Here is a 24,790-nt window from a genome sequence, read left to right as displayed (position 1 = left end):
TGTCTGCAACAACCATCAGTTTAGTCATTACCAGGGAGCATTAGAGCTAAAGCAGGAGTCGCTGCAGCTTGTGCTAAAGGACTAAAGCCCAGAGCCTGAAAGGTGTTTAGGTGCCTAACTCCCATGGGGACATCCCTTGGGAGTTAGGAGCCTAAATACCTTTGAGGATCTGGACCTATGTCCACAAGGTCGGAACTGTAGCAAGATGACTTGCATCCTCTGTGGATCAGGCACTGAGCACATGCCACATAAGTTGCACCGGCTCTGCGTGGCCCAGCCATTTCTCAGAGGCCTATGTTAGATCAGCCCTTAGGCTGCTCTACATGTAGAAATTGGCTTGCAGGTAATGAGACTGTGCTAGGCCCAGGAGCGGCGCCAGGGTTTTTGCTGCCCCAGGCGGCAGCGCTCCTCCTCAGAGCATTCGGCGGCGGGGGTTCTTCCGCTCCGCGTCTTCGGGGCGCTTCCGCAGCAGGTCCCAGAGCAAGTGAAGGACCCGCCACCGAAGCGCCCCAAAGACGCGGAGCGGAAGGACCCCCGCCGCCAAATTGCCGCCGAGTACGGCAAAATGCCGCCCCTCAAATCCTGCCGCCCTAGGCAACTGCCTAGGGTCGCCTAGTGGAAGCGCCGGCCCTGGCTAGGCCTTTCCTTTCGCACACTGCACTGATGTCTCAGGTTCAAGCGCCCTGTGACTTTCCCAATGTCCCTCTTGTCCTCCAGGCCTGGTTCTCATTATCAGAGAGGGAGGGAGTGGCGTTTAATGAGGACAAGGTCAGGAGGGGCCATTTTAGGGAGGGGGGAAGGTAATCCATTTGGACGGTCCCAGGGTGAGGAGGCAGGTGGGCTAAGGGGTCAGATGGGACAGCATCATGGAGGGTGTGGTCACTGAGGGAGATGGTGAGGAGGGGAGGGGAAGAGCTAAGTGGTGGGAAAGAATTGGGGGTGGGGAAGGAGAGTCCAATGGAGTTCAGATGAGGAGGAGTGGGAAGGGGTTAGAATATCATGATTGGGAGAGAAGCCCACCGTTCTTGGGGGGCAACTTGGGATGTGAGAAAAGGAGGGGTCATGGCTGGAGACCCTGGCTGCAGGGCTTCGGCAAGTACCAAGGAGCAGGAGATGAAAAGCTCATGGGTGACCCTGATCTCATCTGAGATGGAACGAGCGTTCCAGAGGGGGCAGGAGGGATGGAGGGAGGCGGGGATGCGGGTGAGGATGTCAAGGCAGGCACCAGTGGGGCAGAGGAAAAGCGTGTGAGAGGTGGGAACGACTGGAGGGGGCAGCGAGGCTGAGTCAGGCGATACCGAAGGTGAAGGAGGGTGTGGAGGTGGGATAGGGAGTGGTAGGGAAGGGGAATGAGACGGGGAGATAGGACCCAAGGGAGGAATAAAGCTGGGAAGAGGGTGGGAGGAGAAGTGGGCAGTGCAGCAGAGGATGAGAGAGTCAGGGGCATTGTGGACATTGCTCAGATTGGTTCATCGCCCCTATGACTCAGCACCAATCACTTAGGTAGAGAAACCATGAAGCGGTGGCTTCCTGTCAATCAAGCAGGCTGAAAATCAGTTATGCAGAATCAGGCAGGCAGGCAGAGCTTCGCTAATACGGGGCATGATCGGTGAGTTAATCAAGTAATTAGACAGGGAATTAATTATGCAAAGACCAGCTCAAATAGGCAGGAAAGGGGAAATGTGCAAAGCAGAAATCCAGCTGCAGGGTGCTGAATGATTGGGGCAGGGAGTTACCCAGCCAGGCCGTCTGGGAGATTAGTGAGTGTCCCGTGGCTGATTGGAGCAGTTTCGGAGAGAAGCAGGCAGCCAGTGGGTGCAGTGATGGTGGCTGTGTCTCATGCAAGCCCTGTAAAGGGAGGTGCAGCTAGGCCAGCCGCAGGTTTGTGCAGGGGCAGCATGGCCATTGCTCCACCCCTCCAGGAGGTGCCACATCCCCTCCCCATGTGTGCTGAGCCAGCCCTCCCTTCTCTCCTCCTCAGGGGGAGCCTTGTGCTGCAGGCAGAGCTAGGAGGGAGCAGCCCCTGTGCCCCAAGCAGGGCTGGAATCACTGGGCTAGGGCGCTGGGCAGGAGCGCAAGACGGAGGAGAATTCATGCACCTGCTTCTCCACCCTTGCACGGCCATGCAAGCAGCTGGGCACAATCTGGCCATGAGTCAGGAATGTTAATAGAGAGCTTGATCCAAAGCCCGTTGAAGTCAGTGCAAAGATTCCCATAGATTTCACTGGGCTTTGGATCAGGCCCTTAGCCAGTCGCAATGTCCTTTCAGCCAGCATTGCAGCCTTGTACAGGTGCAATTTGGGGATGAGGCCCTTACCTGCAAAGCTAGGGGGGCTGTATTTGTGCTCACAAGTACGTACGGTTACTCTCTGCTGCACACTCTAAGCAAATGGCGGTTGCAGACTGTTGGGCGTCTGAGCACGGGGCGAAAGGAGCATGCTGCCCTTTCCCGCTTCTCCACACTGAGAGCACAAATGTCTGATGACTCTTCATGCTCTAGCTACAAAAATAGCTGCCTTCAGAGCACCGAGCTGAGCCCCTTCCAGCTGGAACGACGCAATGAGCCATACAGCTCAGTCCAGCTGAGATCTGACCCCGTGAGAGCCTGCACGTTGTTCTCCTTGTCCCTTTCCATTGTTTTTGGTGAGAACCCTGTTGCTATAGTTTCAAAGGACTCCCTTTCTTCTCCAGCCCAGAGCGCGTGTCTGGAGATACTTGGGGATGCACAAATAGCTCAGGAGCAGCATCCTTCCACTTCAGCAAAGCGACTGAGTCCGCCTGCACTTCCCCAGCTCTGCTGAGCCGCCAGAGCAGAGTTCTGCTCCAGTGACTCTCCTTTCAAAGGAGATTTGCCCTCCACCCCCACCTTCAGAAGCATTTATTCCCTTTTAAAGTAGGCATGAACAGCCAGCCAGCTTCACAGGTGTCTCCTGGTGTAGGGAAAAGACAGAGCCAGCTGGTATTTATACAACACCGCACAAGTAGGTGGGTGCCGTACAATCCTGGCCGTTTCAAACCTGTTGTTATCCTCCCTGTGGCAGGCAGGGCTGCTCGGTAGTGCCTCCTTCAGGGCCACATGTGGTATTGCAGCCGTTCCTCACCTTAGTTGGCAAACTCTGGCCACCGGCTTGGCGCAGGGGACGCTTGGCGTCAGTCTATGGACAGAAACAGCCATTCAGGATTCGTCTGTCTGCACCTTTAAACAAAGAGGGAAAAAACTATCCTTCAAAATACAAGAGCTTAGCTGCAGTACTTAGGGCAAGGCCCTAGCCTGGACCTGGGTTCTGGGTTAACTGAGGAGAAAATCCTCTCACCCAGCCCTGCCACTACCTTCTTATCTGGCCTGCTGGTTCTGGACTGGTCAGTATTTACTCCTCTGGAACATTGTGTTGCTGGTCACTTGGTCTGAGTGGATTTTCCTTGGGTGGGATGTGTGAGGGCACTGATGGCTCCAGCCTGGGGGCGGAGAAGGCCTGATAGACCCTGTGACACTCACCTCTTCTCTTGCTTTGACTGAGCAGAAGGATAGAGCAACCTTCCACCACTGACCAGCTGTACCACTTTGGTCTCATTTCAGTTGTGGGGTGTAGTGTGCGGGGGCAGGTGGTGTTGGCGGCCTGTGATATACAGGAGGTCAGAGCACATGATCCGGTCATCCCTGCTGGCCTTGATTGCTGTGACTCTGTGACACTGGTGTCAAGGGCAATTGTGCCTTACAGCATAGCCCGTTTCCTGCTCAGGGCATGATCAGGCATGTTAGAACTGGATACTGCTGTAGCAGGGACTATGCAGGCCTCACAACGGCAGTTATACACTCGCCAAGAGCATGGTTGGTTGGTTAGGATTATCCCTACTGCCCTTCAGAGCCAATCGGGGCTGATCCTAAACCAGCCAGCGGGAATGGGGGCACTGATGGGACAAACTACGAGAGACAGGATGCTCCTGTCCTTCTGGGGATGAGTATTCTGCCACTGCACTTCTCCCAGCTGCTGTTGTCATGGTAAGTGAGAGGCTGGGGCATGGATGCAGCCTGCTGTGTGTGAGGGCAGGCCCACACCCCTGACCACCTCCTCTCTCTAGTACCCCCTGTGATTCTTTACGCTGGAGGATGCCTGTGCTGAAAATCAGTGTAGCCAGCTGAGCTAGCACAAGGGAGCACACAGAAGAGTCCCCGCTCTCGCCCCACTTTCCTCTGCAAGGGGAGGGACAATCTAGCCCTTGGCGAGGTGGCCTCAGAGCCAGACGGAGGGTAAGGCTGAACTGGAGCTTTGCCCTCTATCTTTAGGCCACTCCTCTAGTGGCAGGGTGATTAATGATGCTCTGTCTCAGCGGCTTAGTGCAGCCACTGCCAGCGGGCGGTTACGCTGCCAGTTGTGAACCAAAACCTAATTCCAAGCACAGCTCTCCGCACCAGCCAGGTGCCAAGTGATTTCAAGGAGTTAGAAATTGCTGCTGCTTTCTTTTAAAGTAATTATAATGCTAACAGCAGGCTGCGTGCTGGGGGAATAAACTCCACAGACAGACAGCATGAGAAGGACCCTCTGGAGGATCTGTGAGATTGCCCGGGGTTTGCTGCAATAGTCACTGGGGCTTCAGACAGGTTCCAGGACTTACGGGACAGGAAGAAGTTGAATATGGGATCCCAAAGTGTCGGTGTTCATGGGGCAACGGCAGCTTCCCATGAGACAGAGACAAGTGCTGCCTAGCAGAACTGGAAGATATTGATGGGTGAACCTCAGGAAGGTCAGAGTTTGGCCAAGCATCCAAAAGATCAGAAGCTGATCAGAACCTTTCCCAAACTCTCTCAGGAGTCAGGGCCCCGCTGTGCTAGCCGCTGGGTACACACGGCCCCGCTCCAGAGAGTTTACAACCTAGGACCACAGGTGGATGGGCCAAGCAAGCAGATGGGGGAAGCACAAGGGAAGAGGGAGACCATTATGACTAGAGTAATAAGCAGCAATCACAGCAAATCAGGAGTGAAAGCTTGACCTGAGTGAGGAAGGATGGTTCAATGGTTAGAGTGGTTGTGGCCAGAGCCATGTGATTAGCTAGCACACCTGCCAATTATGCATAGGAGAAGGTCAGGGCAGAGCTGATTCCAAGTGACAGCACCGCTTCTGTTGGAACCCGTGCCATGCAGATTAGCGGTTACATCTCATTTGTTCCCCCCAAACGGGGTGAGGAATGGGTACTATGCATCACCACCTCGCCCATGAGTGCTGGAGGGGACCTCACTAAAGCCCATTGCAGGAAATCTCCTCATTAGCTTCATCTCTGCAGAAAAGTAATTGTGCAGAAAAATGTGGTATGTTAACATAAAAATCTGGTCATAACATGACAGCTACCCAGATCCCCAGCCCAGCCCTGCTCCGCCCCACACCGATGCTCTTGCTACAACTGCCTACAGGGTCACGTGTGAAAAGATCTCATCTTCCAGTGCACACACATCAAAATCAAAGCCAGGGCGCCATTTAATTATCATTAACATTGTTTTATGTCACACCGATTGTCATTCTCCTTTAGAGTAAAGGCGTTCGTGTCCCTGCCCAACGGACATTGAGATTAGACTGCTCAAGAGAAATACTTTAGCTGGGCAAGTCAGTCTGTCTGTCTGTAAAACAGGAATATAATACAATGGGTGTTGGGAGAAAAAGTACATTAAAGATTGTGAGGTGCTCAGGTACTGTGGAGATGAGGGTCATCTAAATATCTAAGATAGAACTGATTTGGATAAATAAGAACTGAAGCAAACCTTTGCCTCAATCTTTCGCCAAATCTTAGACCATAGGTTTTCCATGGCCGTCCTCATTGTAATCATGTCAATTTACACAGGCTGAATATCTAGCTTTAAAGATTTTTTAAAAGATTTCATACATTTGATTTTAAAAATGCCTTTAATAAAAATATTTGTGCATTTCTGAATGTTCAGCTGAGCTGGAAAAGGGTTATCTCAGAAAGACATCTCTTATGAAATTCCCAGCCCAATTATGCAGACCCAGGAGAGGCAAAGAGTTTGAATAATGCTTGGCTGAGCACCCAGATTTTTTCAGGTATTTTTCAAAACCATCCTGGTCCAATGAACGTTTTGAGGGTCATCCATTATCAGGCACTTTATTGGAAATATCCTTGGGCAACATTTCCCTTTACACACAGAGAGACCTTCAGATGCTTCCAAGGAGATCTTTCCTGACACACCGGACCACGTGGTGTCAGGTTTAAGCCATGTTTAGAGCTGATACATCAGGACAGATGTGATGGAAATTAACACTGAGTGACAACCGTAGAAACAGACCAGACTCTGCGATAGTCCTTGGGAAGCCCATCTCTTAGCATTTCCTAGAGTGGGGTGGGGGAATATCAGAAAAGAGAACCCCCACTTCCCATGTTTGGATTCTGTGGTGCTTTTATGTTAAGAATAAAATAGACATGCATAGGAAGTGCGGTGGGAGTAACTTATATCTGTGGCATTACACTGTTATCAGACCCCGCAAGAGAAGGCGAGTAGGTCTGTAGAGGAAGACTGTCTTTGTTGGTTGAATTCACAGAGTAGTTCAGCCTGGACATACCCTAATCAGGAGGGAGTGAGATGCCTGTCTCCGCCCAAGAGAGCTGACAGCCAAAGGAGCCAGAAACCTGAGAGTGGGTTCCCTTGCTGAACCACTAGGGGGAAATACATGTGCAGTTGCCCTCAACTGAGAGATGGAATTCATTTTTCATAAGATGGACATTCATGGAGCACCTCCTTTCCCACTCTTCTTCACAAGCCCCACCTTCTCCTTGGCAGTTACTCCTGGGATTTCTGGTGGCCCTGTGAATGGGATCCCTGGAGAGCCGTTTGAGAACCGCTGCTGTCCGTGCTAATGCTCACTCAGTACAATGTTTGTGAGATGATATAATTATCTAGAAATAAATTTTCCTATTTTCTGCCAGTTTCATTTATAGATTCCAAGGCCAGCAGGGGCCATTGTGATCATCTGGTCTGACCACCTGTGTAACACAGGCCAGAGACCTGCCCCCGCAATATCCTAGAGCAGATCTTTTAGAAAAAACATCCAATCTTGATTTAAAAATTGTCAGTGATGGAGAATCCACCACAACCCTCAGTAAATTGTCCCAGTGGTAAATTACTCTCAGCGTTAAAAATGTACACCGCATTTCCAATCTGGATGACACTGGTCCTAGCAGAGGGTCTCCCTGCATCACACATTTTGGAGCTAAGGCCCCAAATTTCAGGGATGTTCAGTGCAGCTCACTAGAGAGAGGGGCCATTAGCAAAATTTGAACCTGGATCTGCTCTTCTCTAAAGCTCTGGGTTGTTCAGTATTGGGGCTCATCCTTAGCTGTTGTGTAAATCAGTGTGTAATGGCAGGTGTGGCAATTTAAATCCAGAAAGAGAGACACGTAGACAGGCGGGTTGAATGTGTATTAGCATCAGCGGCTAAATTAAGTGAAAAGTGCTGTGTTGCTTAGCTCATGCTGTCACCTTTACTTGGCAGGTTTGATGAGTGTATTGTTTGCTGAGCTACAATAAACACATAACGTACGTTTGTGGGTTGCAGTCTCAACCTGCTTCACTCTCTTGTACTTCCCCAGGGTCTATTCAGTGACCAAGTTGCTCTTTGACTGCTAAAGGCTGAGCCGCACTCTTTTAAATGATGGATTCCAAGTGCCTGACATACTGCAACCAACTGAGGCAGCTGCCCTGACAAACTTCCCCATTGGATCCTTGACATTTGCAAATGCATCCTCTTCTGCTTTTGCTCCATGGAGGGTTGCCGGCTGTTGCTCTCATACTGCCCCGCAGGAATAACAGCATGTCACTTCTCGAACAATTGCTTCTCTGTGACTTTTGCGGGCTGCTTTTCCAATGCAACGTTCTAGTGAACAGCGATGGCCCCAAGCGAGAGTCATTTAGCTGAACTCTCCCGTATCCTCACAACCCCCAACAACTTTGAGGTTTTAGATAAAAGTGGGCCTTTCGTTCAAATCATGCCTGGCTTGGGGTTTGCAAAACCAAATCCGGACATGACGCAGGCTTGCCAAATTAAAACCTCTCCTGGTTCTGTTCACCAAAAGAGTTTGATTGAGTGGTGCCCGGCACATTTCACAGTCATTCTAAACCCACTGCCAGGCATGTGTAACACACCAGCCTTGTACGAATGGTCATATTTTGCAGTTGTGTTGCACTGGTGTTAATGATCATAGAATCATAGAATATCAGGGTTGGAAGGGACCTCAGGAGGTCATCTAGTCAACCCCCCTGGTCAAAGCAGGACCAATTCCCAACTAAATCATCCCAGCAAGGGCTTTGTCAAGCCTGACCTTAAAAAACTGTAAGGAAGGAGATTCCACCACCTCCCTAGGTAACACATTCCAGTGCTTTACCACCCTGATGACACAAGGTGTGTGGTAATGATCAATCAAGCCCATAAAGTCTGCTTCCAGTATTACTATGTCAATGGAGCCTTGCATCTTGCTGCCTCTGTTTTGTTTCCTATCCTCCTCACCAAGCTCTTCAGTCGTGGGTGGGGTTTTATCCGAGGGATCAATCCCGCTGCTGTTGCTGAGTTAGAAAGATGGGAAGCAATGCCAAGCTCCCGTATGGTACAGAGGACTGTTCTGTGTTCCAGCTGTGCAAGAGGAGAGACAGAGAAGCCGAGAGCGCAGCGAGAATGAAGCCGAGTCCACGAGCAACGGCAATGAGGATATGCCTGTGGAGAGGATTTTAGAAGCTGAACTGGCTGTTGAACCAAAGACGGAATCGTACAGCGACGTGAATGCTGAGAACTCGGTAAGTGTCTGCTTAAGTCAGGGCTTTGCATGCGGGTCAGGTTCAATGAAGCCACTTGCAGCTTGTGATGGCAACGTTCTACCCTGTATTTACAACTGACAGCAGGTAACTGATTGATGGGGCTATATATCCAGGAAGGAACCACCGCTGGGAGTGAGACGGGCGTCTTGCTTGTGGCAGCTCCAGATCAAAGCAACGTGATTGTTAACTAATTCCAGGATCTGCAGCAGAGTCACTTTCCAATGGCCATTAGTGAGTTGCTGTGGCTGACAGACTGTTTAGTAGGACTGGCCAAAAATTAAAGTTTCTCAATGGAAGTTTTCATTAAAAATTTGAATTCTGATTTAAAAAAAAAGGCAGAAATTTCCCAAGAAAGTTTTTACAGAATCATCAACAGTCATCGACCAGCTATTTACAAAAAATCATGTGGAAAGAAAGTCGCAAACCACGGGTGTGAATTTCCCCCCCTGTTTTTTCAACCAACTCAGCGTTTAATAATGAGTAAGGCCGATCTTGAAGTCTACCGTGCTCTGGTGCGCCCTGCTGATCTGGGCACTGCAGTGTCTGGAGCACAGGTGTTCTGTTAAATTGGCATCTGTGAGATGGCGGGTGGAATTTGGATGAAAGGTGTCTGATTTTATTAACTCATTTTTCTGAGTAGAACAGGACTGTTGAGCTTGTTCAGCCACTGGCCAGGACTGCCAATGGTGGAGTGATGTGGACGGTATAGTGAGAACTAGACTGAGACTCAGTGTCTTATTTCACAGAGGACACTGAACAAACAGGGAACAGTTTGTAATCAGCTACTAACTTTGGCTGGATTTGAACTGGCACCCTAGAAGTGTAGGTAATAAAGAGGCTTGGAAGGATTCAATTTTTATCAATGTCAGTTAAGGTTAATTTTGCCGTACACACACACACACAGACTGATGAAAAAATATTTCCATCGATGATGATCAAAATTTCAGATCGGCAAAGGAAGGAAAAAGCTGCTTGAAAACTTTAGAGTTTCATTTAAGGATATTTGCATAGTATATTTTGACATGTGATGTTGACAATTTGTGTTTTAACAGTTATAAAGCTTTACCTTTTTATATCAATGTCGACTATATTAAATAATTGTCTAACCCCCCCCATTGTCTGATGCCCCATAATTTACTGCAACTGTGAAAATTTAAATAGATAAAAATAATAAAAAATGCTTACAAATAAACCGATATTATGAGTCAAAATTATAAAAAATATAAATCTCATTCTGCCAAACCTAGTAATAAACCAGAATGTTAAATGCACATTTTGAATTGTAGCTGGCAAAGGATTTGATCATCTTGATGGTGATTCTGAGTAATATTAACCTGACACAATATTGGCTGCAGGGAACAAGATTATTGTCACTGATTTGCTGAAATTCTCAGTGGCACATTCTCTTTCTTTATATCTTTCCTTCCTTAGACAAATGACCCTGTCACCAATATATGTCATGCAGCAGACAAGCAGCTCTTCACCTTAGTTGAATGGGCCAAGCGAATCCCCCACTTCTCAGAGCTGACGCTGGAAGACCAAGTGATTCTTCTGCGGGCAGGTAAAATTCCTTGGTTCCCAGCATCCCCAAATGCTCCTGTTTATCTGAATCTTGCATTATTCCTTTGTTTCTTCCTACAGCATCCTGGAGATGTCTGCTGATTTCTTGGCCCCTTGGGGTGCTTTAGTATGTCACAATGTTATCCTCGGGCTGCCACCTAATGGCTTTGTCCTGGGGAACAAAATAATTGTGGTAAGACACAGCACCAAACACCATGGTGACAGTATCCTCATGTTCTGTTGTCTGTGGCCTCATGTATTGGTGCTACATAGCAATGTTGCAAGGTCCATAATAAAACAGGGGCTCTTTAATTGTGCCATGAGCCAAACTGGCAGAGCTTGGAAAACTGGGCCTTAGCAATAAACTACCAGCCTTGGGGCTAGTGGTGCAGGCATTGTGAGGTGCTAAAGGGGTGTGCAAAGGGTCTGATCCAAAGCCCATTGGAGTCTTCCCATTGATTTCAAGGGGCTTTGGATTGGGCCCCAGTAACTTACTAATGTCATCTGGGCAAGACTGGCTGCTAACAGAATATGGCTCAGTCTTTCTCTTTCCTTGTTCATGAAAGTGTATTTTGTTTGGTTAATGGAGCTACGGAATGTGTCCTTCCCCTGTACGAAAAAACAGCTTCTAGTATAAGGATAAGAGAAAATTGTAGGGACACGATTTTAGGAAGAAGCAGATTTTTTTCCCCAAACATTTTTTGTTGTTGCTTCTCCTGTGTTTTCTGGGCTCTTGGGAAACCTGCCCCTGTCCCCTCCTGGCTGTCCTTTCGCCAGCCGTTGGGCTCAGAAATCATGAGTCAGATTCCTCCCGCCCCGTCACCCTGAAAGCCATTAGTTTCACCTGGGTTCTGAGTTGTGCGCCTCTCAGGAGATGCCTCCTATCTTCATTTTCAGGGTCCAGTTCATCCCTACCTGTGTGCACAGAAACGCTGGCTACTCAGGGGGGCTCTGCTTGCCCTCCCCTGCCCCGGCATGAGGGAGCTGCCCTTCTAGTCCTCTCCTAAGCCCTGGGGGTGGAGAATCTCCTTATCACACTCCTGTCCGTCCCTCCCAACTCCTCTCTGTCAGCCTCCTGGCCTCACATTCCCCCTCGGGGCTCCCCCACAGTCTCCAGCCCCCCACATGTCCCAGCATCCTACTCCTCACAGTCCCCCTCTCTGCCTGCCCCCAGCCTCCCCTTTCAGCCCTTTGTTAATTACACGGGAGGGCTGGGATTTCCCAAGATGCTATGGGGCTGAAGACACCTCTCCCATTACATCTCTGCAGAGGGACTGGTGTAATGGAGCCCGCACTGGTCCCTGCATGCAGCCCTGATTTAAAGGGACAGTGCCCTGTGTTTCAGTGGGGAGCTGCTGGCATCGCACATGCACCTGTCTCTTGCTCTTGCAGGTTGGAATGAGCTGCTCATTGCCTCGTTCTCCCATCGCTCGGTGACCGTGCAAGATGGCATCCTGCTCGCCACAGGCTTACATGTGCACCGCAGCAGCGCGCACAGTGCCGGCGTGGGCTCCATTTTCGACAGGTATTGCCTCCGTTTCTCTGCCATCAGCTAGAGTGACATCTGTTCCCCTCCGTGCAAGGTCACGCCTAAGGGAGACCTGCCACGTATTCCTGCTAACATCTCCCCTTGACACTGGGCCTTTGTCCCCAGGTGTTTCACAAGCCACGTACGCAGCATTGCCCCCATGTCATCTCCATGGTCCCCCCCATAATAAAGATGATAGCAGCTTCCATTCCAAGCTAGATCACCATGTTTCTTAGCCTCCTATTCAGCTGCTGCTAATGCAGACCCCACAGCTGGGCCATGCCTGAATGCACCAGCCTAGAGAATGGTTATGCCAATAAATCTGTAATCTCACAAGAGTCATCTGAGTGCTTTGCCAGCACTGATCTATGGAACATTCCACCCTAGATCGCCATGGTGTTGCATTTAATGCTAGATGCAGACCTTGCCATCCATACGGTCTCTGTCTGTTTCCTTGTGTCTCCGATGTGCAGAGTTCTGACAGAATTAGTGTCTAAAATGAAAGACATGCAGATGGATAAGTCTGAGCTGGGATGCCTGCGAGCCATTGTCCTGTTTAACCCAGGTAAGTCTTGGTGGTAATGGATGCTTCAAGGCTCTTTCAGGTACCACCCTCAAAGGCCCCCTCTAATAATTCTTATTGGCATTCAGCAACATCCAGGGGAGATGCTTTCTGGATTATTATGCATCCTCTTATTGTTATGGTCATCCATACTATGCTGTGTCTGTGAGTGTGTCCCACCACAAGGTGTGCTTTCACCATTACCATCTACTAGGAGGAAGGTCAGACTCTCTCAAGGGTATAGGAATATGTCACCCTCTAGTGGCTAAATATGGTGCATATGCTACTGCTCTGATTTCTTTAGAGTGTGTTGAGATCACGTTGCCATCTGGCTGCTGCAACCTCCAGGAGATGTAAGCCCTAATATGGCTTGACAAAAGTGAGTGTTACTGATCCATGAGAGGACCTTCCCTCTTATCCCATGACTGTGTACTTTGCTTAAGAGGCTTTGGTGAGGAACCTTGTCAACGGCTTTCTGATCATCCAAGTACACTATATCCACTGGATCATCCTTGGCCACATGTTTCTTGACCCCCTCAAAGAATTCTGATAGATTTATGAGTTAAGGCTAAGATTTAGTCATGGGTATTTTTAGTAAAAGTCATGGACAGGTGTGACGGAGTCCCAGGGGAGCCAACTGAGGTCACTCAATTAGGGTGAACTGCAAAGAATGGGGCAGACAAATCCCAAAGCTGGTGGATATTCCAATACTTAGATTTACCAAACCAGCACAAAACAGCTTCTATAATACCTCACTGGTTACCCAGAAGCCAACAATACATTTCCCATAAAGTAACCCAGCCTTAGGCCTCCACCCAGACACCCAAGTCAAATATGATGAGGATTACTGAAAATCTTATTTATCATATAAAAAAGTTCTACCAATCCCAAAGGATTGGACACATTACCTCCCAGGTTAATGAATATTTCAGATCTTACCCAAATACACGCTTATAGCCAATTCTTATTAACTAAACTAAAATTTATTAAAAAAGAAAAGAGAGTGAGTATTGGTTAAAAGATCAATATACATACAGACATGAGTACAATTCAAACCCAGCAGGCAATTCATTGTGCGGTTCTCCTGGTCATCACAAACTGAACTATCGATATTTCTAATAATAAAATACCCCCATTACTAGGGTGACCAGACAGCAAGTGTGAAAAATCAGGACAGGGGGTATGGGGTAATAGGAGCCTATATAAGGAAAAGACCCAAAAATTGGGACTGTCCCTATCAAATCGGGACATCTGGTCACCCTACCCATTACTATTACCTGTATGTTCCTAATAACAGGGGTCCCCTCCCCCAGAGGGGTATACTCAGTGCAAGAGGATACCATGACATCACCTGAAAGGAGGGACCCAACTATGGGATTATTTCTCTTTGCTCCACCTTTATGTTCTCCTTCCCCAAGACTTTCATCCTCAACAGCACAGAGACTGTCAGACCGGGGGTGGGACCGTTCTACTGTGACCCTGAAAGTCTCCTCTGTGTACCTATCTGTCTTCCTCAGCTCCTCCAGTTCAACCACTCTGGTCTCCAGAGCCTGTACTCAGTCTCTGAGGGCCATGAGCTGCTTGCACCGAATGCACACACACACCACCTGCCCACAAGGCAGATATCATACCTGCTGCATTCAGCACAATACACTGGATAGCCCACTCTGCTGCTGGATGTCTCCCTGCAGTCTTTGTACTCTTGCAGGGATTTGTTTTGTTTTGGGGGATGGGCATTGGCCTAACCTTACAGTATGTTTATTATGTGTATATGCCTCTCTAAACTCCCATTTGCTAGCTCCAGTGGTCGCTCAGGAGCTGGCTTTTTAACCCCTGTATTGTAAAGAACACATCTCATGTCACCCTCCCTGCAAGTTGCTACCAGTTAGTTCCTTGGACTGCTGACAAAAACAAGCATCTAGTCCTGAAAATCCAGAAAAAATGTTGTGTCCTAGGTTACAGGGCCGGCTCTGGCTTTTTTGCCGCCCCAGGCAAAAAAGCCTCCGGCCGCGCCCCCCCCCCCCCCCCCAGCGCGGGGGGGGAGGGCGGCTGGAGCCCTGGGAGGAGGGTGGAGTGCCCAGCCGGGGCTCCGCTCTCCCCGGCGGCCAGAGCGCCGGGGGGAGGGCGGCGAGCCCCGGCGCTCGGGGCTCCGCTCTCCCCGGCGGCCGGAGCCGGAGCACTGCGCCGTCCCCCTCCAGGTGCCACCCCAAGCACAAGCTTGGTGGGCTGGTGCCTGGAGAAGGCCCTGCTAGGTTACCAGGTGCCTGGAAAGAATGTGCTTAAATCTCAGTATCAATGAATCACTGTAGTAGCCTTATGAGCTACATCCAGCTTCACTGAATCTGTAAAGAAAAAGAACTAATCATTACCAGGTTTACAATGGTGCCAGGGTGCCAGAAGAGGGTCGGCGCCTGGACCATGGGCCCCACTCGTCTCTGCCTCTTCCCCACCTCCCCCCATGTGAGCAGCAGGCAGGCAGGGCCTCAGGGGGAAGAGGCCAAGCGGGGGTGGGGCCTCAGGGTGGAATGGGGAGAGGGGCCACAAAAGGGTAATCCAACCCTGGAACTAATCATTGACAAAGAACATGTCCTGGCTCTGGGTGAAACCTAGCTTGTGCCCTACCTCAGTACTGCATCCAAAGCATTGCTCACAAAGGAACCTTTCCATGATATCGTACATTCTGTAGGTGTGGAAGAGGAGGCCGAATTCCATGCCTGGGTACTGGGCATTTGGTAGGTAGCACTCTTACCTTTCTTTCATGCAATATCTCACCAACCTAGAGTGGGGTCCCATTGCGCTAGGTGCTGTATGCGTACACATGGCAGAGCTGAGAATCTAGAGAGACAGGGGGAGAAACAGAGAGTTGTCCAAGGTTGCAGATCCAGGTATGGAAGCCAGCTCTCATCACTGTCAGTTCAGTGCTTTCTCCATCAGACCACAGTACTCCCCCCAGTGTGGTGGCTGGGGTACTGTGCTGCTGGAATTGTTGCCCTCTGTTCCCTTGGCCATCTCGGTACCGTGTAACAGAACCAACTGTGCTACCTGCAGAGACCAGTTATGTCCACTTGCAGGCTCTATTGGAGCAGCACAGGGCAGCCTGGGGTGGGCTCATCACTTTGGAAATTACAGCCTTACTTCAGATCACTTCATGCTCCAGAGCAACTGCTATTTTGTATGGAAAAGAATGGTAGGTTCAATCCCCAACCCATTAAGATCATTTCAGTGTGGTGGGGAATAGATAGACAGATATTATCTTTGTGTGTGTGTGTGTACAAATATATGTAAATATGCTAAAATCTACATAAAAAGAACCTGATTTAGGGTGCAAAAGGGAAGCACTTGAAAGTTAGGAAATATCCGATTTACGGTTTTTCACACACAGCCTTGATTCTGTCCAGCCTGTGCGCGGAATGAGGCAGCATGAGATCGTATCATTAAAGACTGTGTCATAATGCACACTCAGAGACTGTCCCTAACTATGTGTATGTACAACACCTAACACCCTGGGGAAGCTGTTAGGTGCCATTGTATAATATGACAGATAATGTTAATGAAGAAAGTCTGCCGGAGGGGAGAGACTGCTGCCAGCTCACAGGAGCTATCTCCAGCTCTTTTCTAGTGATTGATCATCTTGTTCAGCTGTGAACCAAACGAAGTATGAAACCTCAACTCTGCAATGATTTCCTTCTTGCTTTGGGTTTCTCCCTGGTACAGATGCCAAGGGCTTGTCCAGTCCCTTCGAGGTGGAGTCCCTGCGAGAAAAGGTCTATGCCACGCTCGAAGCATATACAAAGCAGAAGTACCCTGAACAACCTGGAAGGTAAATATAGAGTAGTACAGCGCTGCATCTCTGTCTCTAGCAGACACATGTGGCACGCTCCCTGGAGGTGTGGAATAGTGAGATTTGCACCAGTCACAGTTCCGAAGCAATTCTTTGTTCCTCCTCTGACAGGAGTGCAGGAATCTGTGGAGAGCTGGCTAGAAAATGTTTTTTCCCTGCTGGAAATTTGGATGAACAGTAAACATTGTTCCATTTCACCGACACTTTCAGTAGAATAAAATGACTTTGTGTCAGCAAAATTTCAGCCCCAAACTGGAGAATTTTTGGCTGAAAACCAAAAAAAAGTCTGGTTTTGGCTGAAATTTGTTGTTTCTCTGATGAAAAATCATAGCTGGTTCAAGGAAAGAAGACATTTCTGTAACCCACCTGATCCTATCTCTGGTCCTCTACACCAGCAGTGTCCTCTTGCCTTTGGCTCTTTGCCTTCATGTAAACCACTACAGGAGCCCACTGCAATTCGTTCTCCTGGGTTGTACAACACTATCCTCTCCTGGCTAGTTTCTAGAAATGCTGGCACACATAACAGATCATATTGCTATTTAAGCTGCCTAAGAAGCAAAGTGCTGCCAGCATTGCGATTTTTGGCTACAGATTTGTGTGCTACAGACAGGAAGTGGGACATGGATAAAGGTCAGTCAGCTGTAAATGTGGCCACGTTTGGTCCATAATATAAAGGAAGCGGGTGGGCAGAGGAGGATGATAATAGGCTATGAAGGTTTTTTAGGGGCCATCCATTTTTAAACAGAGTTCAACAATGATTTCAATGGCATGTTTTAGCTCTAGATCACTAGTTCAAGCCCTCGCTGGCGGAGACTCCAAACTCTTTTTTGCCTTGGAGGTTTGAAAATGTAGGATAAAAATTTCTCCCTCTTTTGTTCTCCAAAGACATGCTGGTTTTTACCAGGCAAGAAAGAAGATCCACCATCCAGCTGTCCCCATGTATCCTGCTCAGCTGCTGGAATTTGCCCAAAATGTTCCAAATAAAGAGAGGGGTTTGTAGTGCTTTTAACACAGATGAGTTGAGTCCCTGGGATTCTGATCAGATTAAACAGAGGAGCAAAGGAACTAGCAGCTGAATTAAGTGACAGGCTTTTCCACTGTGAGATGAAATTATGAGAAGGAAAATGTAGGGTGAGCATCAGACAGCTTCCAGATGTATTTGTCTTGTGAAATAATCTCCCAAGGGACGTCATAGAATCCCTGTCTTATTTAAAACTAGACTGGACAGAACACTAGACCATGTAGTGAAATATTTTCGGCAAATAGTAGATTGCATTTTTTGGGGCACTGAAACTCCTTGCAAACTCAGGCCAAAATCGGCAAATAGTATTGGCTGAAAAAAATACTAAAAAAATTTTACCCCCCCCCCCACACACACACACACACCGATTTTGGAGAGAGTAACTGAAAAAAAAATCAGTTTCTGTTTGAATCTAACTGAATTTTTCTCCGGGATTTTTCAGTTCATCCCCTGAAATGGAAAAAAATCAGTTATTTGCTCAGTTCTGTGTAGCAGTGTGGGGGACAATCCTGCATTGACAGGGATACAATGCTATGGCTGTACAGGTACATGTTGAAGAGGCAGTGTGAGCTAATGGATAGGGCACTGGACTGAGAATCGGGAGGCATGGATTCTGTTCTTGGCTCTGCTACTGACCTTGGGTGAAAGGCTTCACCTCTTTGTTTCCTTTCCTTCACATATCTTGTCTATTTAGATTGTAAGCTCTTCAGAGCAGACGATGCCCCTTACTGTGAGTTTGTACAGCCCCCGCACAATGGTGCCTTGATCTTGGTTAAACTCTACTGGAATAATAATGACAATAGTCCTTTCCCATCTCTAACTTCTGTGATTCCATGGCATATTCTTCCAGATTTGCCAAACTCCTCCTCCGGCTGCCGGCGCTGAGATCCATCGGGCTGAAATGCCTCGAGCACCTCTTCTTCTTCAAGCTGATCGGGGACACGCCCATCGACACCTTTCTCATGGAGATGCTCGAGACCCCACTCCAGATCACCTGACCCTGTCGCTGGGAGGGAGATGGTAGAGGACAGTTTAGGATATCGTGGACCCACATCAGCTCCTGCCCAGTCTCCTTGCCCCTGTCCTGTACTGCGACAGCTTGTAATCAAGAGAGAGGCTTTATAAACCCTCAGATCTTTTTAGGTGGGAATATTTGTACAGAGACGAATTGACTCATCAGACCCTCTCCTTGCCAGCTGTGGAATCGCTGCAGTTTATCAGAGCGCTAACAAGACCCTTTCCCCCTGTACATGTAATCGGTTTAAATTATTTTTTCACTCACAATAAAAGCAAAAAAATAAATTAAAATAATATATAAGAGATCGGCCTGGATCAGAGCCGAGTGTGTGTTATTCTGTCACACTAGGATGCATTTGGCACAGAGTTTGGGAGAGGGAAGGGGCCGGATAACCTGGGGCTTAGGCATGGGCTAGATCTGAAGCAGCACCCTGGGAAACAGTTACTGATGTGGTCCAGTGGATAGCATGCCAGGCTAGGACTCAGGGGATGTAGGTTCTGTTCCTAGCTCTGCTACTGACTTGCTGTCTCCATTTCCCTGCCCACCCTTTGTCTAGCTTGTAAGATCTTTGGGATGTGTGTGGGGCCTAGCCCCAGGAGGTTCTGAGCTTGGCTGGGGGCTCCAGGCATTGTTTGCTGCCATCACAGCTTCTCTGGGGAGTCCCAGATTAGTTCCTAGCAGAGAGGGGGGTCCCCACCACAAAAGCACTAGCTGCAGGGGTCATCTGAGCAGCTATGCTAAGGATTTTATTGTAGCAGCACCTAGAGATGGCCGTGGAGATTGGGGACCAGACAAAGGTCTTACAAGGTGGGAGAAAATCCCATTTTTACAGATGGGGAACTGGGGCCCAGAGAGATTCAGTGACTTGCCCAAGGTCACACAGGGCATCTGTGGCAGAGCCAGGAATTGAACTCAGCTCTCTTGAGCCCCAGTGCAGCACTCTGGGTACAAAACTGTCCTCCCTCTCTTCCAGCATTTGGTACCTGGAGCACGATCTTCCCTCTCCTCCTCAGAAATGGCTCATTTTGTCGGGTGGGTGTGGGTCCCTCATGGGCTGGGGTGGAGGGAGCCTGCACAGCTGATGCCCCTTCTGCCTACTAGCCCAGCCAGGCTTTGCTGCAGCATCCACCAGTGCAGTACCCGAGTCTAGAACTTCAACTCGTCTGGTGCCAAATTGCACACGATCCCGGGAAGGACACCATCACGTGACCCTACTCTCTGTGCTCACATCGCAAAACCCCCACAGCTGCACCCTCTCCTCCCCACACAGGCCTGCAACGTCCCACAAGCCGGGAACCAGCCTGCAGCAGGTGAGCGCAGACAGGGCTCGCCTTCAAGCGGCATTCCCTAGCTGGGGGCCTGCGCAAAGCCTGAGCCTTTAAGCCCTCCGCTGCAAAACACCAGTGCCCGATCCACACCCAGCTGAGTCCACGGGACCAGAAGCCATGCCCATGGGCAAAATGGCTGCCACTCGATGGCTCAGGAGCCAGGATGAGACGCAGGGCCTGGGAGGGGCAGCAGAGACACTGGGAAAGGTGGGTGAGAGGAGGGGGGGCGGCAGGGCACTGGGAGGAGCAGGAGGCAGATTTAGGCAATGTGAGGGGTGGAAGCGAGTGGAAAGATAGTGATGGGGGAAGGGTTGGATGGCAGCCCCCCCAGCCTGGGGGCAGTGATGGAGGGGGAAGGGAGCAGGTGGCAGAGAAGAGGCTGGGTGTAAGACAGTAATAGGCAATGGACAGCAGCAATCCCCTATCTCGGGAGGGGCGGAGAGGGTACGTGGAGTCAGCAGCTGAGCAGCCAGGGAGATGGCGAGTGCAAAGTAAAGGTGGCCTGTGCAACCTGCAATTCTCACCCACGCCCTGGCAGAGGCGTAGAGGGGAGTTCTAACCACTCCCCAGCCAGCCTTGTGTCAGCAGCGCTGCTGCCACCACAGCGAGACTGGATTGCCAGGGCCCCGGTGAAGGTAATTACCCAGCGGAGACTAGCACTGAGCCCATTCATCGCAGCCAGCCTAGGGGGCTCCGGCCCTCGAGGTAGGGCTTGCCCCCGTTGTACTCCATTCATGAACATCACTTGCTCTGGCTGGCCATTGTTAAGCTATTGTAAGCGGCTGAAAAGGGGCTCGGCCTTTCTCAGTTGGAAACTGGTCTGAATTAAAGTGCACAATGCAACCAGTTGGCTGCAATGAGGGTGGGTGCATTGGGCGGGGAGAGGAGGGGCAGTCATGGGCTATGCAGCTGTTTACCTCTTGAGGGGGCTGGTTCAAATGCAGGCAAATGTAGGGCTCAGGCTGCAAGGTGCTGAGTGCCCTGGCTGCCCTAGGCCAGTATACAGGAGTTGTATGGCAACGTGGGGGGAGGGAGGGAACAGGACCCACAGTTGAGCGCCCAGTGGCTTGCAGGCCCAAGCCCTTACTGTTGCGGGAGCACTGTTATTCTCTGCATGGGGTTTGGCCGCAGTGGTCTCTGGAGATGAGCCTTGTTCCTTGGCGACGGATGTTCACAGCGCCCAGGTAGCACTAATGGGCACCTTTGTGGGCAGTCCAGGCCCTGGGGCCTGATCTACTCCCTCGCCTGAGTGGGGTCCCTCCATGCTAGGGTCAGGGGGGTATGCATGGAATGTGCAGGGTCAGTGCCCATGCTGGGCCAGTTCCGTGGGTGCTGCTCCAGTGTCCTTGCCTAGCACTGGCTAACAGCATCCGTCTAATGGCTTTTCACTCAGCCGAAGTGTGTAACCAGGGCAGCCCCAGTCCGGGGCGAGGCTTAACAATTGGAGCCAAAGCCCCAGCTTCCTATGGCAGGAAGGATGGCTCAGTGGTTAGGGCACTGACATGGGACCCAAGGGTCCGATTACCTAATGTGCTAAGGTGACTTTGGGCATGTCACTTAGCCTCTCTGTGCCCCAGTGCCCCACTGTACAGTGGGGACGTTAGCTCTGCCCTGCCTCGCAGGGGGTGTGTGAGGGTAAAGATGATGAGGTGCTCAGACACTAGGGTGATGGGGGCCTGCTGGGTACCTGGAGAGACAGACACTGGGGTAATGCCAAAGAAAAAAGAGCTACTTGGGTCGTGCAGCAGCCTGGTGTTCTGAAAGATGGGCTCTGCCTCCACCAGTGGGTGCTCTGGTTTCTGCAGGTCCAGCCTGAGAGCCCTTGGGCCTGGTTTCTGAGTGTGCAGAGCAGCCCTGACTCCCAGTGCGGGCGAATAGAGCTGCATGCTGGGCGGTTCCTAAGCCAGCCAGTCCCCCCAGCCACTCAGCTGTCTGTCCCTTAGCAGCATCTTCAATCGTGACTAAAAATGCTGTTGTTAGAGCAATGGCCCCATTCTCCCCACCTCCCCCAACCCAGGAAAAGCTCAGCACGGATCAGAATAATTCGCCTGGCTTTAAATGTGACATGGCATAAGGATCAAGTACTGGAAACCCAGTGGCTAGTGGAAAGAAATGCAGATGGGCTTTGCTGGCAACCTCCTGGGTCCACATAGCAGAGGGCCTCGGTGCAAGAAGCCACCAGAGCCCTGGTCCACCCCTGACCATATACCTCCTACTATCACCAACATGTAATCCTACCAACATGAGCTGGGCTTATGCTTCCCAGACTCCAGGCAGCCGTGCTGCCAAGGGAGCAATCAGTAAAGGAAAAACCAGTGCGCTGAGAACACCTTGCAGTAACACTAGGCCATTCATTCTCATGGCTATTAGGCCATCCAACAAATGTGCTGGCATTTAGAGCTAGGGGATATTTGTTCGCAGGGATCCTAATATTTAGATGAGGTCTGTACCCACCCCCCTCATCCCAGCATGAGTATTGCCAACCCTCAGAATTCAAAAATCACGAGCCAGGGCCTCAAAGATCATGAGATTGAAACAAAATGTTGAGTTATCTGTATTTACCTTTGGGGTCTGGTTTTAAAGCTTTTCTCTGCAACCATGAGGGCTAGAAACTTGCTCTTTTAGTTTAAATGGAAGCTGACAGTCTCACATAATCCCAGGACTCCAGGAGCTGGGGCTTTAAAACACCAAATACTGTGAGACTCATAATAAAATCACTGCAATCCTGACTCAGCTTCCCACCAACCCTCCTCCATCTGAGGAAACTGAATCAAAGGGCTAGACTTTGCCACAACAGTTAACTCAAACTACTACACTGGAGTTATTCCACCCAAGATAGCCTAGCAGAGCCTACTGAGTGACTGGATTAGCTGCTGAGGCGCTCCAGCTGCTGCATCCCCACACAGCTGTACTAGCTGGAGCATCGGCAGCAATTAAGGTTCAGTCTGTGATGGGCCAGCTAGTTTGAACTGAAAGCACCATGGAAATTGAACTACCCATTCTGGTGTGTGGCCAGAAGTTAGGTTAGAAGTCCAGCAAACACTGCAGTGAAGAAAAGCCCCAAGTTTCTAGCCCTTTTGAAGAAAACCTTCCACAAATAAAGTGGGGGCAGTGACATCTGCCTGTCTGCAACCAGCCTGAACCATGAGCTCTGGGACAGCTGAGGACTGATCTGTTCTGATGTGCTCCTCCTAGTCTAGTAACGATTATCCCCAGGGAGATCGCTGTGCTATTAAAGACTCCGAGCCTGATCTGGGAAGCTTCAGTGACTAATCTATTAGTTTTATGACTGTGGCCCTGAGGAGCCCTAGGCAGAGGACCAGCACAAACACAGAACAAAAACTCTACACAGCCCCTTGGCTCCTTTTGCTTCCTCCAGACACACAGTACGTCCTCCCCAGTCTATTGTACTTTGGAGTGATCTGCTCCTGGGAGAACTTCTTACCCATCAAGTAAACGCTGCCAAAGGAAGACAAGAATGTGAGACTTTCCCCTGAGCTTCCACCATGGTCACTGTGCTCCATGATAGACAGGCTTACAAAGAACCGCCCTGAGGTCATGTCTACACTGCACACTAAACCTTGGCTCTGATTCAGGTATGAGCCCAAACTTCCCTTCTGGCCACACACAGATCAGTCTGACTCTGGTCAGCAAGCACTCAGGACCCAGATCCTAGGACCCTGCTACAGGGGTGGGTCAGACCCCAAGTTCAGCAATGACTCACTCCAAGCCCTGTCATTTTTGCAGTGTGGACGCAGGTGAAGCCACAGGCCCAAATCAGAAGGTCTGTGTAGTGCCATATGGATGCATTGGCACAGCTGTGAGAGCCAGGCCCAGCAGTGTAAACCTGGGCTTGGAAACACAGAGTCCACAAGCATGGGTTTAAGTGTGTGCACTGTAGACATACCCAAGGAGGGAGCTGAGAGACAAATACTAATTGCTAGCTCTTTAGGGCAGGGACTGTGTCTTCTTGGGTGACTGGAAAGTGGCTAGCATAGTAGGGGAACGTTATTAACTGTCTGTTAATTATTTAATATCAGCCTTCAATGCTGATCTCTCCTGGCATCAAATATGTTTAGTTTTAAATACTTTCAGTTGTTTTCCACTAGGGGGCTCCCTAGGACACATCTTTCCCGGTTTGATTTTTCAGGCACTGAAATCAGCATGTACTAGCAGGCAGTCCTCACTAAGCTGGCTACCTTTAACAGAGGCAGGGGTCAGCCTTCACTCCTGCTGCAGCTGGGTCCCCTAATCCGATTTCTGGTCTTTAGAAGCATTACACGGCAATGGAATGGCTGCTGAGCCCTTTCTAATTGCCATCGCCAACAACGCTTGAGGAGGAGGAGAGCTGAGGGTGAAGAGAAAAGCTTGCTGAGGTGTTGGGTCAGATTCTCGGCTGGTGTAGATCGGCGTAGTGCTGATGAAGTCTGTTTACACCTGCTCGTGGTCTGGCCCTGTATGGGGCGGGGGGCACAAGAGAGGAGGGAGATAAAAGCACAAGGAAACTTTCTCCCTTCCCTTGTGCACTAGAACCCAGCACAACCTGATTCTTGGGCTCCCCACCTACAAGGGTGGGGGGAGTCTCGTGTGCACAGACTATACCCCAGAAGTGGGAAGGCACCTGGCCCTGCCCCATTGCACTGACCAGCAGCGCTCGGCTGTTATGGGGCGGGGGGCAGTGGTACAGTGTTATGGGAAAGGCGGGAGCAAGGCCTGCGCTGGCACCCACTCCCCCAGCATTCCCTGGAGCATTGTGACTGGTTCGGGAACAGCATCCCCTAGTGAACAAGAGAGATGGAGTTGTTACCCCACCCCCAGTCAGCTGGCAAGGTAATACCCCCTAATGGAGAGCCCCTCCTTACTTGGTGTGGGCCATGGGTTATAGACACTTCTTGACCTTAGTTTTGACAAATGTTACCCTAGCTGTAAGTCAAGCATCAGTGATTCTAGTACACAGTATTGCCAGGGCCAACCAATCAAAAACCATCCTCATCATTGTTATTATATCATTGCAATAATGCCTGGGAACCCCAGTCATGGACCATGACCCCATTGTGCTAGGTGCTGTACAAACACGGAACAAAGACAGTTTCTGCCCCAAAGAGTTAATCATCTAATCT

The 24,790-nt window shown here is 50.0% G+C and overlaps 1 protein-coding gene across 2 annotated transcripts in view; it reads left to right on the top strand.

The window, feature by feature from the left end:
- Positions 1 to 18,322, top strand: part of RXRG (retinoid X receptor gamma) — a 54,176-nt gene extending 35,854 nt beyond the window's left edge. Inside the window, exons 5-10 of one of the 2 annotated variants that reach the window (XM_065409215.1) lie at positions 8,631 to 8,791; positions 10,244 to 10,373; positions 11,765 to 11,897; positions 12,374 to 12,465; positions 16,177 to 16,282; positions 18,175 to 18,322. In XM_065409215.1, coding sequence (XP_065265287.1) covers positions 8,631 to 8,791; positions 10,244 to 10,373; positions 11,765 to 11,897; positions 12,374 to 12,465; positions 16,177 to 16,282; positions 18,175 to 18,322 — 770 coding nt within the window. Of the gene's footprint in view, positions 1 to 8,630; positions 8,798 to 10,243; positions 10,374 to 11,764; positions 11,898 to 12,373; positions 12,466 to 16,176; positions 16,283 to 18,174 lie in introns of both variants that reach the window. The other variant, XM_065409216.1, reaches the window with a different exon arrangement.
- The last annotated feature ends 6,468 nt before the right edge of the window (positions 18,323 to 24,790 follow it).

The sequence above is a fragment of the Emys orbicularis genome, chromosome 8 (genome assembly GCF_028017835.1).
Source record: "Emys orbicularis isolate rEmyOrb1 chromosome 8, rEmyOrb1.hap1, whole genome shotgun sequence".
NCBI classification, from domain to species: domain Eukaryota; kingdom Metazoa; phylum Chordata; order Testudines; family Emydidae; genus Emys; species Emys orbicularis.
This window is presented reverse-complemented; position numbering and strand designations above follow the sequence as displayed.